This window comes from Notothenia rossii (assembly GCF_949606895.1).
Source record: "Notothenia rossii genome assembly, chromosome: 9".
In the NCBI taxonomy this organism is placed as follows: Eukaryota; Metazoa; Chordata; class Actinopteri; order Perciformes; family Nototheniidae; genus Notothenia; species Notothenia rossii.
Window position 1 is genome coordinate 61,104,016 of NC_136907.1, and position 15,831 is coordinate 61,119,846.

The 15,831-nt window shown below is 42.7% G+C and overlaps 1 protein-coding gene across 25 annotated transcripts in view; it reads left to right on the top strand.

Annotated features, from left to right (window-relative positions):
* Positions 1–15,831, top strand: part of LOC307018952 (receptor-type tyrosine-protein phosphatase S-like) — a 72,309-nt gene that overhangs the window by 18,969 nt on the left and 37,509 nt on the right. For all 25 annotated transcript variants that reach the window (XM_079649495.1, XM_079649494.1, XM_079649487.1 and 22 more), the window contains 2 exons: positions 767–908; positions 10,909–11,097. In XM_079649495.1, the coding sequence (XP_079505621.1) occupies positions 767–908; positions 10,909–11,097 (331 nt within the window). The remainder of the gene's footprint in view (positions 1–766; positions 909–10,908; positions 11,098–15,831) is intronic.

The following is a 15,831-nucleotide window of genomic DNA, read 5'->3' on the forward strand; positions in this document are numbered from 1 at the left end:
GGCTTGGTAGTCGCATACTTCCAAGTCACTTCCTTCAGAAACGAAGCAAGTATACTTCCAAGCCACGGCTTCGGAAAACAAAGAAGAATGGAACAGGCTAACAAGTGTGCCACTCTCTCTAACGGTTTCAACATAAACTGTACCGTAAATAAATACCTCACGATGTCTATCTAATTATGAACTTGCTTTACTTTCACGGAACACATTTTTGGTGATAACAAATGCAACAAAGTAACATATTTACCAACACAGGTTCTACGCCACTACATACTTACATTTAAATGTGTGCTGTGCTGCGTCGGTTCAGCCATTCTCCGCAAAGCATTGTGGGGATTTGAAGGACGCGAAGTCTACCCATGTGCAGTCTCGAAATTACCCCCAAACCAAGGACGTGGCTTCGGTGGAATTCCAAGTATGCTAGACATTGGAACAGTCCTTCGGCGGCACTCGATGACGTAGTATCCTTGAAATATTGGTTGGAAGCCAGTTTCCTCGCGATTGAGAAACGGCCACTGAATCTCCGGCAGCTCCAGCAACGCTACCTGTGCTTGACCTCATGAAGGGGAGGGCAAGGAAAAAAGGAAAAAAAAGAAAAATAATTTCCTTAAGGCAATCAATAGAATATTACACTATAATGATTAATATCACATTATTTTGGTAACGGGGTACTATGCTAAATTGATGATACATTATACTAAAAATTCTAGTTATTATAATAATCCATCTGTTTACTAATGCCTTCTTCCTGTGCTTCTCTGGCTGTCAGACTGTAGAGTTTGATGAGGGAGCCGGTGCTGTGCTGAGGATCCAGCCTCTCAGAGCACCCCGAGACGAGAACATCTACGAGTGTGTGGCACGCAACAGTGAAGGGGAGGTGTCTGTCACTGCAAAGCTGGCCATTATTAGAGGTGAGACACACACACACACACACACACTCACACACACACACACACACACACACACACACACACACACACACACACACACACACACACACACACACACACACACACACACACACACACACACACACACACACACACCTCTCCATTATTTTCCACTCGAGTGGCACTTTTATTTCCACGTTCACAAACCTGGTTTCATCCGTTCTCTCTGGTTCCCTGGGCTGTCAGCTGTAGATGGGACAATGGAGCCATGCCACACCCTGCCTTCACAGCAGGCTGCAGTGCACTGTTCTTTTTATAGTCCCTTTGAGTGCGACAGAGCGTGATCTGGCCACAGAGAGGGCTAGCTAGCGTGCTAGCTGACGGGCACTTCAGCATCTCTTTTTTTCTGAAATCACTGCACTTCCTGGGCAGAGTAAGGGTGTTAATCTAATGTGCTCTTGGATAAAAACGTTTCTAATGTGGTGCTATAACATGCCATGAAGTAAAGTTGCAGCATGTGGCTGCAAGCCCAGGATCTGAGCACTTGGCTTCTGACCAGCACAGCTGGAAAGGAAGCAGAAATAGAAGGATGATGGCTTGGGCTGTTACTACATGAAGGAAAATCAGGGAATTAGGCCTCAGTTTGGCACATCACCCATTACTGCAGGGGAAATTGAGGAAGGGAAATAAAGAGGGAGGAAGAGGTTGAAAAGAGGTGAGAAAAAGTACGATGGAGGACAAGGAGGTGGTGGCGAGTTCAATAACACAACAGGATGGTGTGAAACAATAGAGATGAAATGGGATGTCGGAGGAGTGGTGGTGGAGGCAGTGTAGAAGTGCATGAGATGGATGAGGATTGTGGAGTTGGCAGAGCTGTGTGGTAAGCAGAAGGCTTGTAGCCCAGGGAATAGACTCCTGTCCATCTGTTACCTCGCCGTCATCTCTCCACACACAGCCCCAATCTAAAGCACATTACCACACAAAGTACACCTCGAGGGCAAGCCTCTCAGTGTGTGTGGCCGTGTGGGCCTCCTCCTGTTTGTGTAAACTTTTCTCTTACTGAGATCTGTTTACCGTGACGTCCCCTGTTGCCTCTGTGACAATTCCTAATCAACTGAGAAATAGAATATAAGACAGTGATGGATGAAACAATATTTGACCCAAAGCAACACCCAGATTGGGAATTAGTAGCCATAATGTAATACTTTTTACATGTTGCAATACAGACCAATAGCACACAGATAGCAACAGTGTGTGGTGTGCGATATTATATAAACTAGTTTGATAAAAAAAATTAATATAAATCAAAAAGTCAACCAACAGAGTTTGACATATGGTGTTAGGTATCTTTGGTGTGAGTGGGTTTTTGTGGGCAATGTTGCAAATCAAGGAGCTGGGCTGTTTTATGATTTGTATATCGATTTAATTCACCAAATTTCACCAAAAGCTGACATTACTTTGTGGTCATTGTATATGACAGAAAAAAACGGTATCATCATTTATATTGATGCTGTGAGGATTATGTTCAGATTACCCCAGATTACAACCGAAGTGTCCTTTTAGTGATCAAAATGTGTTGCCATAGAGACACAGGCAGCACTGTCCTTGATCAATTGAGAGCTCTATAGTGTTAGCCTTCTTACAATGGGAACAAAACAACTTATCAAATGCATCAGAGATTGATTCAGAATCCAAACGTTTAGACTGCTGAATGTATCTATGTCTCTAAAAAACTTTACCTTAACACATGCCTGCTCTAGTCTACTGTTAGCGCCTTTGTCTGGTAAGGAAAAAAGGCACTATATGAATACAGTCCACTTACATTTTTCATGTTAAAAGGCTTGTGCTTTTAACTTTTCCTCAGCAAAGCACATGTTGATCTCTTGTGCTGATGATTTCAAGCATGTTCAATCCTTTAAGTGCTCCAAATGCCGGCCACCAGAAACATGTGAAGAAAAAGATTGGGACATTTCCTTCGAGAAATCCTCCCTCACACAACTCTGTACCTGAAAAAATATAACTCAATGCTTCTGCCTATTTGACAGTATGCTCCAAAAGCCCTACACTCCTGCAATTCACTATTGGCGCAGGGCTTCACTGTATGATAGATCACGTCAGCCAAAAATGCTGTTAAGTGCAGAAAAGTATTTTCAAAACACGGTTCATTGGATAAAAGGTCCACCAACCACTAAAGCAGAGAGGCAGCTTTCCATCACTGACCGAAGCCTTGAAACGTCTTTTCATCCCCTGATGTGTTTCATCTCATCATTTTATATAATGGTAGACCAACACTAATAGCAGTGTTGTACAATGTAAGGGCCCTGTGGTTGGCCACGGGATATGAGCTGCTGCTCTGTAGACTGCCTAATGGACAGAGATGTGGTAGGTTATGGTCGGGGAGAATTTTTGTGCCCTCATCATCTCCCATCACCCTTCTCATCCAATTACCTACTCTTCTTTCCCTTCCTCTTCCCCTGACTATATGTCTCTGTCTTTGACACTAGCAGCCTCCTCTTTGGCCGACAGCGATGTCCGTTTCTAATTTCATCTCTCTTGTTTTATTCATTCTTTCATTTTCTCTGCCATCCATTCTGCCTGTCCCTCACTGTCTATCCAGACTCTCTCTCTCTCCGACCCCCTTTGCATTTGTACAGGCTCTCTGCTGCTCCCCCCTCCACCCTCTCACCCTCTGAATCTGCTCCATCCCCTTTTCCACCAGAGCTGCTCTTTTCTATACACTGCAGTTGTGTTGTTTCGCCTTCAGGAGATGCGAATATCTGCAGTTCTGCATGTTTGAAAACCTCTGGTGGGCGAGAGATTCTCATCACTGCAGCTCTGTATGTGTCTGGATGCATGCACATGGATTTCTGTGTGTGTGTGTGTGTGTGTGTGTGTGTGTGTGTGTGTGTGTGTGTGTGTGTGTGTGTGTGTGTGTGTGTGTGTGTGTGTGTGTGTGTGTGTGTGTGTGTGTGTGTGTGTGTGTGTGTGTGTGTGTGTGTGTGTGTGTGTGTGTGTGTGTGTGTGTGTGTGTGTGTGTGTGTGTGTGTGTGTGTGTGTGTGTGTGTGTGTGTGTGTGTGTGTGTGTGTGTGACTGACTGGTTTGTGCAGGGTAATCCTGATTATACTCACTTCCAGTGTCCCATTTTAGGAGAAAGGGAGGCGAGGGATGGGGGAGGAAGGGGGTGAGAGAGAGAAGGGGGAGGAGAGATGTTCTGCCACCACGGCAAACACCCTTCATATGAACAACAGAGTCAGATCAGTGATTCCCCCCAGGCTGCATTGGCAGGCCGTAAACTCAAGCAGCATTTTGGTATGGAAGCAGCTGAGAGTTTCAAGTCAGCCTGCAAGAGGATTACTCTCCTTGAGTAGAGAACTGGCGCTTTCATCATATACAGTATACCCCTGCTAGTTTGTATTCCCTTCATCCTTTTCTTGCAGTATAATATCATGCATGTTTGTCTGTAATAGAGTGTTAAGCGTGGGGCCTCGTTTTGTGTGTGTAGTCTGCGGCTGATGGATATGTATGAGGAGAGTAGGGAATGGTGGGGACACGCTGGTTATTGGTGGGATTCATCGACGATGCTAAGTCCGATTCTGCATTGTGTTGTGATCTATTATCATAAAGGCGCATTAGCATTTAAAGTGCTCCCCTTCAGCCACCCTGCAGTCTATAGGAGTCAAAGCATTACAGCCTCTGGGGACTGCCGAGCTCTGGCAGATTCATCCTGAATCAGGCATCCTGAGATCGCCTTTTATTTAGGCTTCTTTCATCCACGTGGCCATTCCCCGCTGAAATGAACTGAAAGATGAAAAGGCAACCTGTTTCTTAACCAGGACAAATGATGATTTTCTGTGGCGGATCGAGTGTTTGCGCGTGGGCGTATCTGTCTTCGGCTGAATGAGAGAAATACAAAGAGAGACAGGAAAGGAAAACCTGGAATCGTGTTTGTTTGTTTGCATCATATGTGTTTGACTGTGTGTGTGTGTGTCTGAATTTCCTAGTATTTGTGTGTTTGTGTGTGCGTGCACGCGGATGCATGAATTGCATATTTGCCCAGATTCGGTTGGCTCCACCGACTAGTTTTGGGCACCAGGCCTGATCGCCCTTCTGCAAACATAACCAGGCCAAAATGAAAGCTCTCAACCTCTTGACACACACAAACACACAAACACAAAGCTCCAGGGAACAATGCTGGTTGGTCCTTGCCAATGTTCCGCCGAAAGCTGTTGACACACACAGTGTTTATACACACATGGCGCATTTTTCCATAGGCTGTCTTATCAATTTAAACAGGAGATGAGGCATAAGCGGTACTTTTGTGCGGCAGTGTTTGTGTTTGATAAATGATTCATTTGGGGAAAAGTGTGATCAAGGCCATGCCTGCAGTATCTATTTCAAGCTGCCGCTGACTCATCCAGTCGCCTGGCTGAATACCTGAAGCCCCCTGCTCTCCTCTCCAGTGAACTGTACTTAAATGCCCAGTGCAACTAACTGTCTGCAGGGCGATGTCTGTCTGCAGAACAGAGTGTGTGTCTGCAGCTATCTCTTAGTGAAAGTTATGACGCTAAATAGTTAAATACTCGTTGCTGTGAACATTCTATCATCTGTTATTTATTTTTAACAAAATGCTGCAAGACGCTATAAACATAGTCTCTAGGAGCGAGTCTAATCATATCAATCAGAAATCAGAAAGAAATACAACAAATGTAACAATGTAAGCTGTGTCAAGAAAACACATTACTTTTCCTCCGATTGCAAACAGCATCAGTTTAAATATTCATTGATACATATTTAGAGTTCACACACAATTTGGATACATGATGGCTGGACTGCCGACGGGAAAGGAAAGCATAAGAGGAGACGAAGCCCTTCAGGGGGATTCAACACTCCTCAGCTCTGCGTTTGGATCCTGCTCGTCCTGTTGGGGTTCATTTCCCAATGATGACCGGCTCGCTGCACATTAGGGGCGACTGTGGCTGTGAGGGAGTGTGGTTGTCTTTCAACTAGAAGGTTGTGGGTTCGATCCCAGCCCATGCAGTCAACATGTCGGTGTATCCTTGGGCAAGATACTTAACCCTGAGCTGCTCCCGATGGCATGGCCAACGGTGTGTGAATGTGTGTGAATGTTAGGTCCTAGAGTAAGGCACACTGCTCTGTATGAATGGGTGTGAATGGGTGAATGACATGTAGTATGTAAAGCGCTTTGAGGGGACTTAAAGACTGGATAAAGCGCTATATAAGTACAGTCCATTTACCATTTACCATTTTACCCCTCACATAGCTTATTCTTGCATTCTTCATTAACAGTAAAAGGACACTTAATGCGGAGTTCATGAGAGGATATGTAAAGCTCATATGCCAATAATTATTTTAAATATATTAGAAACTAAATCCAAAACGTATTTTTATTTATTTTATGTAAAGCCAGCATTGATGCAGAAAAACAGGGCTTATACTACAACACAATTATATATAAATTAAATATATAATTAAGGAAGACCCTACACTTGAATTAAAGTATGTGCACACTTCTCTTTACCTGTACAGTGTAGAAACACAGCACCATCACTCAGTCACAGTTTCTCACAAACTGTACCTTTTTAAAGAGCGGTTACATAGTCATCTGATTTCTATTCAACACTGATGTAAAGATGCTGACATAATTATAATTTTGAAAGATGGCATTATCCTCTAAGGTTGCTCTCTGAAACTCTTAGTGTAATAGCATTATTTGCTCCCATAATGTTGCAGACCTCTTGCTCTCTTCTGCAACCTGTACAAGGACATAGTTAAGTCCTACAAGTTGAAATTCACAGATAGATACTTATTAATTTACTCTGCTGTATTGTGTGCCTCATGCATCTCTTATATCATGAGTTTCAGACGTGCATTGAACTTTTAGAAATGTTCGCATCTTTACTTTATTTCTACGTTAACTCTTTAATTGCAACAACTGGAATAATGGTATTCCATCGAAACATGAACAAGGACTTTCCGGTATTTCCTGTTGAGTATTTGGATAGTTGAAGACACAGTAGCATGAAATACTTTAGGCTGCACTCAGTGAGTAGCCTCTGCAATTGTAGAGTAATTGCATGGTCCACACTGAGAGAGCTCTATGCCTTTGTACTCTACTGCCTTTTCCCTTATGCTGCTGTCTTTCTGTCACCACACCATCATGGACCTTTAACCTTCTTCTTTAGGAAGGCACTTACCACTGTGCATTACTTACCTTGACAGCTTCCTTCATGCTCAGAATGATTCTGTTGTGGTCAAGCTCTATAAACATGTTTAATAAAATCCATACTCCATACAAAAAAATTGATATTAATGTAATGATATTCCTAGCATGTATGCCTTACAGATATTGACAATTGAATGGACTGTTGTGCATGACACTGAAGCAATTCATAAATGTTTTTGAAACGACATGTATTCAAACAAGCAGCAAAATAATCAGTTTAAATCAGCCATAAATATTCAACTGGTGATTGTGCAAATTGTAGGCAATTGTACTTACCGGTACTTATTTCCATATATGTAAATGATATACTGTTTTTAAATTGCGGCTTATCGAGTCAAAGTCAGCTTTAATGTTAGTCTTCCGGTTTGTGTTTACAGACAGAGAGATCGAAATGACATTTCCAACAATCCCGAATATAAAATTATACAATATACAGATATGTATAAAATATGTATATCCTATATACACAATCAACAGACATAATACACTTTGGGTTTTTAACCCTTTAGAATGACATCAAATGATATATTTTGTAAAAGGGCATACATGGGCATGTTTTTAGACAAAGTAATTAGAACATGTATTATTTATTAATTGTAGCAAGAAATACAGGTAGCTAAAATATTTTTTAAATTATTTATACAACACATTTGTATGGCATTGGTGTATGGCAGAATCTAAGAATATATTTATCCATCCATCTCTCTTCCTGTTACCCCTACCTCTTTCTGATGTTTAATTCCAAGGTCCACCCACCCTCTGGTTGCAGCATCGATAAAGACCTCACTGGAATACAGAGCCAGACCCCACCCCCCTTACAAGCACACGCACGGCACACACACACAGCCATGCACACACACCCCAAGCCCGCTGCAGCGGCGCGCTCTAATTAACAGCCAGGGAGTCCATGTAGTAGTAGCCGACGGGGTGTTAAAAAGACCATCTGAACCCTCTCAGGAGAGGGGTGGGGTTGGGGAGGGGGCAGAGGGGAGCAGATGTAGGCCTGGCATATTCCTTGCCTCAGGGGAGCCCGCCTCCGACCCCCCCATCGATCTTCCCCTTCTTTTTCCTTTCTTTTCATGCCTGTTTCGTCAATGACCGTACCACTGGCCTCCATTCAGGTGGATCAGTAGCATTGATTCGTCCGGGGTAGTAGAGGGGGGAAAGGGGTCCCTTAATTCCAGTTGGGTCTCAGTTGGCCGATGTCAGATGGTTGCTATGAGGCCTGATCACCACCTGAGCTCTAACCAGAGACTCAGCCCCCTCACCAGACGCTCCTCTGATTGCTCTTTTGCCTTTTGTGGCATTTCCCCCCCTCCATCGTCCTCTCAGCCGCACCATCAGCAGCGGCTTGACATTCCTATCGGATGGGTCTCTCCAAAGCTGATGACTGTGGAAAGAAAGGAAGAGAGCGATAGATCGTATCTCCACTCAGCCTCTCATCCCCATCGCAGAGTGTGTGTGGAAACAGATGGTACACGTCTGTCATGTGGTTAGGTAGCGGGGGCCCGGAGGAGGAGAGGAGCCGTTGATGTGGCCATGGTCTGCGTCCTGGACTCTGTTTGGAGTCAGATTTGTCAGTGATGCACATTCAGAGCGAGGAAACGTTTAGGGTTCCTTCTTCATGCTTGACAATCAGGTGTAAGTTTGATTTATTATCCAAGCAAAATGGCATCTTGATAATTGCTTTTCTACTGTAGGAAATATTTAATTATAGTTCCAGGTATGGGGGAGGTGTATGCGCGAGAGGGATCAAGTGGTTAAAAGGGTAAGGAGAGGAGGAAGCAGCCGTGCTGATGGATGCTTGATTACGTGTCTGGCCATCTGGACTGTTGTCACCGAGAGGCTTAATCCCATTCACAGCAGAGCGTGTGTGTGTGAATGTGTCTGTGTGTATGTGAAAAAGAAAGCAACTGTTTTTCTGCATGCACACACCTCGATTTCCCTGGACATGTGTTGACCTGTCTCTGTACATTTTTTCCGCATAAATCTGTGAAAATGCTAAATAGAACATGGCCATAGAAACAAATATGTACTCTCAGGCAACACACACACACACTTATCTGCTTCGCCCCAACATAATCAGACATATCCAGACGCTATACAGACACATCCCAGATCGGCCCCTCTAATCGTGGGTACATTTTAACAATTACTGCTAACAAGTCCTTATTACCCCCAGTGCCCTGCCCCTCCTCTTGATCCCAGCTTCTAATTGCTGCTGCTGTTTCTGAGCAGCTCTCTGCATAGTTATTAGACAGGAATCATTACAACCACAGCCCCCACCATGGAAAAAAACTCACAGTTCACTGCCACTGCCACTGCCACCAAACACCTGTGTTTCTAGGTTAGGAGTGTATGTATGTGTGTGGCTTGCTGTACATATGTGTGTATGCAGCACTTAAGAAGCTCCTGCTGACTGGGCGGTATGTTTATACTGTAGAAAACAGCCTGTCACGCACTCAAATACACGCTAAAAACCTAGCTGTGCCTGGGCCGCCTACAACATCACGTAATGACTGGCTGTAGGAAGAATCCCCCAGCTTTGATGAGGAAGGATAGGGTGGATCCGCTCTCCTCCCCAGTATCTCCACTTTCAAGGGTCTGCAGTTAAAGGGGGGGGGGGGGGTGGTGGTAGAGCAGTGGCTCTCATATCACTATATCACTGTGTGTTTGTGAGCAAGGCTTAAGTTTCGCCACAGGAAGAAAGAAAGGAAGGTTTTGGACCATGACAGGGTTGACTCGGTCTCTGTGCAAGCAGATAAACTGTCCCAAAAAATCAGGGGTAAAAATATGTTTTCATTATTGTCCTAGTAGATTTGATCTGATATAAAGCATGAGCAATCCTCACATTGTCTAAGCCCATCTGTCTCAGACCATGATCCTGTCTCTGTCCCTCTTCATCACTTCCTCTCTTCAGCTCACCGCGAGGCTCTAGGTGTGGCATTGTCTGTCCGACAGTGAGTCATTCCGTCACTTTGATCTGGACTGAATTTGAACTTTTGCACTTTGAACTTTTGAACAGAAAACTCAGGGTCCTCCATTGATGCATACAAATGACTTTGGTATATCTGCAACTTTTACTTCAGCAAAGACATGAGGTTTTCAGTTGTGGTTTGAGTGAAATGAGTGAAACCACTACAGGATGGATTGCTATGGGACCTAGCACAACATTAATATTATACTCAGAGGTGGGAGAAGTACTCAGATCTTGTACTTGAGTAAAAGTAGAAGTACCTGAGTGTAGGAATACTCTGTTACAAGTAAAAGTCCTGCATTAAAAATGTTACTCAAGTAAAAGTAGAAAAGTATCAGCATCAAAATATGCTTTGAGTACCGAAAGTAAAAGATTGGCCCATTTCAGAATAATATACGTATATGATATGTTTTGATTATAATTATTGAGGCATTAAAGTGTTATCAAAGCTGGTAAAGGTGCAGCTAATTTGAATGACTTTGTATACTGCAGGGTAGCTTGTGAATTTACTCCAGGTGTAACTAAAGCTTGATTTAAGAGTTGATTATATTCACATCATTAATCCAAATCTGCAAAGTAACTTAAAGGAATTAAATAAATGTAGTGGAGTAAAGGTACACCATTTACCTGTGAACTGTAGTGGAGTACAAGTTCAACCTTGTTAGCCCTATCATCAGGTCTAGTTATTTTTCCAACTCTTATGAAGAAATACAGTATCTGCAAATATCTAGCCTCAGCCTTACTCAGTGTTTTGACTCCTCATGCTGAATATATTCTTTCCTTCTCTTCATTCTTCCAGAGGACCTGTTGCCATTCGGCTTCCCCAGTATAGACATGGGTCCCCAGCTGAAGGTGGTGGAGCGGACGCGGACGGCCACCATGCTGTGCGCTGCCAGCGGCATCCCCGACCCGGAGATCTCCTGGTTCAAAGACTTCCTGCCCGTGGACCCCTTCAGCAGCCAGGGTCGCATCAAACAGCTCCGATCAGGTGGGAGAGACTAGGAGTTATTATCAGATATTTGTATTCCAAAACCAGTAAACAGACACAGCATCGAAGGCTTAGCATCGCTATCAAGTAAAATCCCTGTTGCTCTAAATGTGATGTTAATCATTTTTTAATTCTGATTGAGGGATTACATGCTCCTCTCTGAGTGGATCTACATCCTTGGGGGATATAAACCCTTTTTCAAGCCCATTTCATAAAAGGATAAATGTGTCGCTCTTAAGCCAAGAAAAATAAAATGCTGTTTTTATTAACTTTTAATTATTTTGGAGAAAGATTAGTATACGATGATACTTTAAAGGCTCAAACCTCTTTATATTGTGAATCATAAAAGGATCACACAATTTAAAAGAAAGGCAGATCTCGTATACACGTACTACAAGTGGGTTGAAAAAGTTTACACACAATTATAAAGCTAATCCACTTTGAAACTAATGCTTAATAGAAAAATCAATCTACCCCATAACCACCATAATTCTCTTTTTCTCAAAATCAATAGATACAGATAGACATTTCTCCACATTAGGCATTTAACTGATGCTCCTCTTATCCTTAGCCTAGAATTGTGTGAAATGAGCTTAATGTCTTGAATAGATCACTTTGCCAGAGACAGTAGTAGGAAGGAGGGAGGGAAGCATTTCTGCTGCTCCAGAAAAGAGAAAAGTGTCTCCGTGCAGACAGATGGAGGGAGGAACAGAAGAATCACAACTTGTGCTAAAGACAGTTTGTTCAGCTTTGTTTATGCTCTTCTGTATAGAATAGATGATACAGTGTCTCCCGGAGTTGGCAGAATCTTATTTTCTCAGTCTTTTCCACTCAGCCATCCTCAGGGGGAATGAAATTGATGGCGAGGCGAAACCATTTTGTTGTTGCTTTATCCATATTCTCTGTGCTCCTGCGTCCTGCCAGCTCTGATATCTGCCTGCTGTCAGCCAAAATTCCTCACTGATCACTCGCGCCCTCTGTCAACCTTGTGTCTGCAAATTAACTTGCACTTTTGCAATTTTTAGTTACGGTTTCTACACGTCAAGCACAACATGGACGCAGTTTACAATGACAGCATTGCAAAATTGAACGTATCTCTTAGTAATCGGAAGAATGGGTGATTTCACATACAGTAGAAGTGGACAAAAGCACGTTTTTCATATCACTGATTCGCCGGCTCAAATGACAGCTGTATCTAGTAGATTTTTATCAGCTAGATAATTATTGCTTTCTCTTTGAGTTAGTTGGAAACCGCGCCTCCTGCTGAATCATAACTAGAAACTCATGAAACGGCTTCAAATATGCATTTCATGTTAACATATATTCTATGCAAAGCTAAATGTCCAATGCAAAGTTAAGTAAGTAAAGCGAAAAGATATGGAAGTACAGGTGCAGTATTGTTTTGCATTGCAAGGAAGAGTGATTAGCCCTATTTAAGCAGCAGAGGAAATGTTTAAGCTTTTATGTTTGTGATTTCACTTTTTATAAGCCAAATGAGTATACGGGCGGCATACATAATGCTATTACACCAGGTTTGGTCAGGCTTGCTCGGAAGCAATTGAATCCGATTATGAGAAGGATAGAGTCGCTACCCAGAAACAGTGTCATCCATGTACAGTGGGTGAGACCTGAATGGGGCATTTTACAATGAACCGGTAAATGTAGCCCATTTTCTGAGCTGAGACCAGTCTAAGCTCCCACACCCTTTCCTAGTATAATTTCTAGTAACCTACTGATGTGTAAAAATAATAATAATCACCGCTGTGATAAACAGAAAACCTAAAGTGTAATTGCATCTGTGTAAAAAGCTCTGCAGTGGTTGTGGGTGGAATGTAGTCACCAGACAGTGTTGGTGCTGCACGATGCAGGTGAGAAAATAGAAACTCTGTTTAAAACAAAACAAGAGAGAATTTTAAAGCTGCCCAGTGGAAACCTCAGGAACATGCCAGAAGGAGCAGTGTATTCATAATTGCGATAAACACTATGCAAATTATTCTCTATTCTCTGCTTATAATTTATGAGAAAGCCTCGGTGGCCTTGGGGCAACAAAATAACAACGAACCTCCCTCTCCATTCTTCTAGGAACAATAGTTTGTTTTCTTTTTATGTTTACCCTCTTAGTAGGAGCTGCAATATCATTGGTATACAGTATCTATCATGATAAGTTTCATCTCATCGCGTCCTCTGTAGGGTGTCACACTCCAGAGACATGACACTGATTCACCGCTACAGAACGTGAGGCCACCTATCACATCAATGAAACAGTAGCAAGACAAATGGCTCAGTGAGATTCACCGCAGGGTTTAATAGGATTTCAAATCACCAAAAGCATCGCAAAGCTGAACAACAAAATGTGCTGTATAATGAACCAAACACTGCAGAGAAATGACTTGGAGGGAATCAATTACACCTGAGCTAGGCACAAAACAGCACGGAGATGTGTTATGGATGAAACCCTCCTCTAAAATCTGTTTAACGGGGCACCTTCCAAGCGATGGCTCTGATTTAGTGGATGGCTGCCAGCTCGCGTTGGACTGCGGCCAGGGATTTTTTTTGGGCCACAATTACTGTTTGCTCTCTTCCTTTTTCTTTCTCTGTTGGGTCTTGGAAATATTGTTATGGCCCCTAAGGGTCAGGATGAAAAATGATATCAACAATGACTGCACTCGAAAAAAAGACGGCTTTTAGCCATTTCACAGCCCATAAGTATCCGTCACCTGTGGCGTCCTCCCACTGCAGGTAACTGTCCTATCGGCAGTTGTGAACACACACACTAATCCGTTTTCCTTAGGGTACAAAACATATGGCACAGAGAGTTAACCTTTTCACAAGATCTTTACGCCTCAACCAAGGCAGTTATCAATGTGTCCATGCCGCACCATTTTAGGTGTGCGTGAGGAGAGCCATGACAAGTTATCTGTCTGTCTCTGACATTTGGGACTGATATCTGGGAGTTTACTTAAGCACTCACAGCCTTCGCAGACCTACACTTAACAGATGGCTCGCAATATGGACCCTGGGGTAGACTGCTGGGTAATGGATGGACCTGTCTCGGCCAAAAACTGCGATGTGATCAAAGGTTGTGGCCACGGTAACGGTCATGATTAGGTCAGGTGTATCTAAAGCAAACAGGAAAGTGAAGTGAAAAGAAAGAATCTCTTTAGTTTCCTTAATAAGGTTTTACAGTGCAAATATTTGTTTTCCCTTACAAATATTTGTGTTCAGGCATCCTTCAAAATTACTGATGACTGTTTTTGTCTTTGGCAGGCTCTCTCGTCTTAAAATGAAGCCGGTGCTTCATAAAATCTCTCAGCCACTGCAGTTATTTTTGTTCCTGTTTATTTGACATCTGTGTTTGAGATATCCTGCTGACTAATAAACAAACAATGACATTTGGCAGGAAGTTAGGACACTGGCCAAATAAGCAAGTAATGGGTTTTTGGTGTAGATCCAGGATATAAAAAAAGGATGTCTTAAATTAAAATGGCTGTATGGACTAATCCGTTTACAGATCATATTCACAGTGACAGAAAATGTGGAGTTAAGTGGTTGCTGCTGAAATTGTTATACTATTTACGTGCTTACATAGTTTTATGAGATTTGTTATGAAAGTCAAATCAAATTGGCACAAATAAATCAGCAAAGAATAAATACAGGGTAGCAACTTATTATTTTCACGATTATTTGATTATCAAAAATGTGAAAAACTGTCACAGGTGCTATCCTGAAATGTCAGTCTCAAAGTTATAAAATATTCAAGTTTCATTAGTATAATATAAGCCTTAAGCACCAGAGAATGCTCACACCTGATCACTAATAGCAAGTGTATATTTGTCAATTTGTGTGAAAGAAAATCCTTTAATTGCTTTTTTTATTTTCTCTCAATCCATTAATGGACTTATTTATTAGCTTCTAAATTACTGACACCGTATGGCTAACCTTAATTATTGTGTTTAATTGTCTTTAATTTTCAATTGTGTTAAGTAAATTGTGTTATGGTAAAAAATAGCGACATTGTGTCTTAATTGTGGCGACCCATTTTAAAGTTAATTTCCCCCTGGTGGGAGACCGGTGCCCAGGTGATCTGTTTGACCTAGATGTTCTGGCAGAGCTATCAGGTTAGCAGTATCTGTTGTCATCTGATCAGCCCAGCAGACATTAAACACCGTCCACGATTTCACAGCAGCTCAATTTACTGAAGTCACATCTCATTCTGGGTCCGTCAGCAGCTAACACACTGCTCTCGCTCTTCCTCTGTTATCTTTCACTTTCCTTTTTACAGCTGTTTGTCCTGCTTTTCCTCTCCGACTGTGATTATATTTGTCCACTGCCTGTCCACGCTGTATGTATCAATGTGGTGACCTTTTGACGTGCATATATTCTGAACACCTGTCTCTTTCCATGTATGATAACAACACGGTTTGCATAAAAGAAGATTTCAATCGCCCATTTCAAATTAGTGCTGATGGTTAGCCATATGAGCCTCTTCCAGCTGTCAGATGAGTTCTTGTTTGCAGAGCTCCACCTGTCCAGCTCCATCTCTCCTCCGCTCTATCTTTCCCTCTCTTCTCCTTCTGCCTCCACCTCTTTCTGGAGAGAAGGCTCTGCTTGTAGAGCAGATAATTTATTCCTGTTTATCTCCCAACTCTGCTCCGTACCGTGGGGAAATGAGAGATGTAAAAGTGGAGGGAAAGAGGAGGACACGAGCTGCTTTTCCTTTCATAGCTGCCGAGA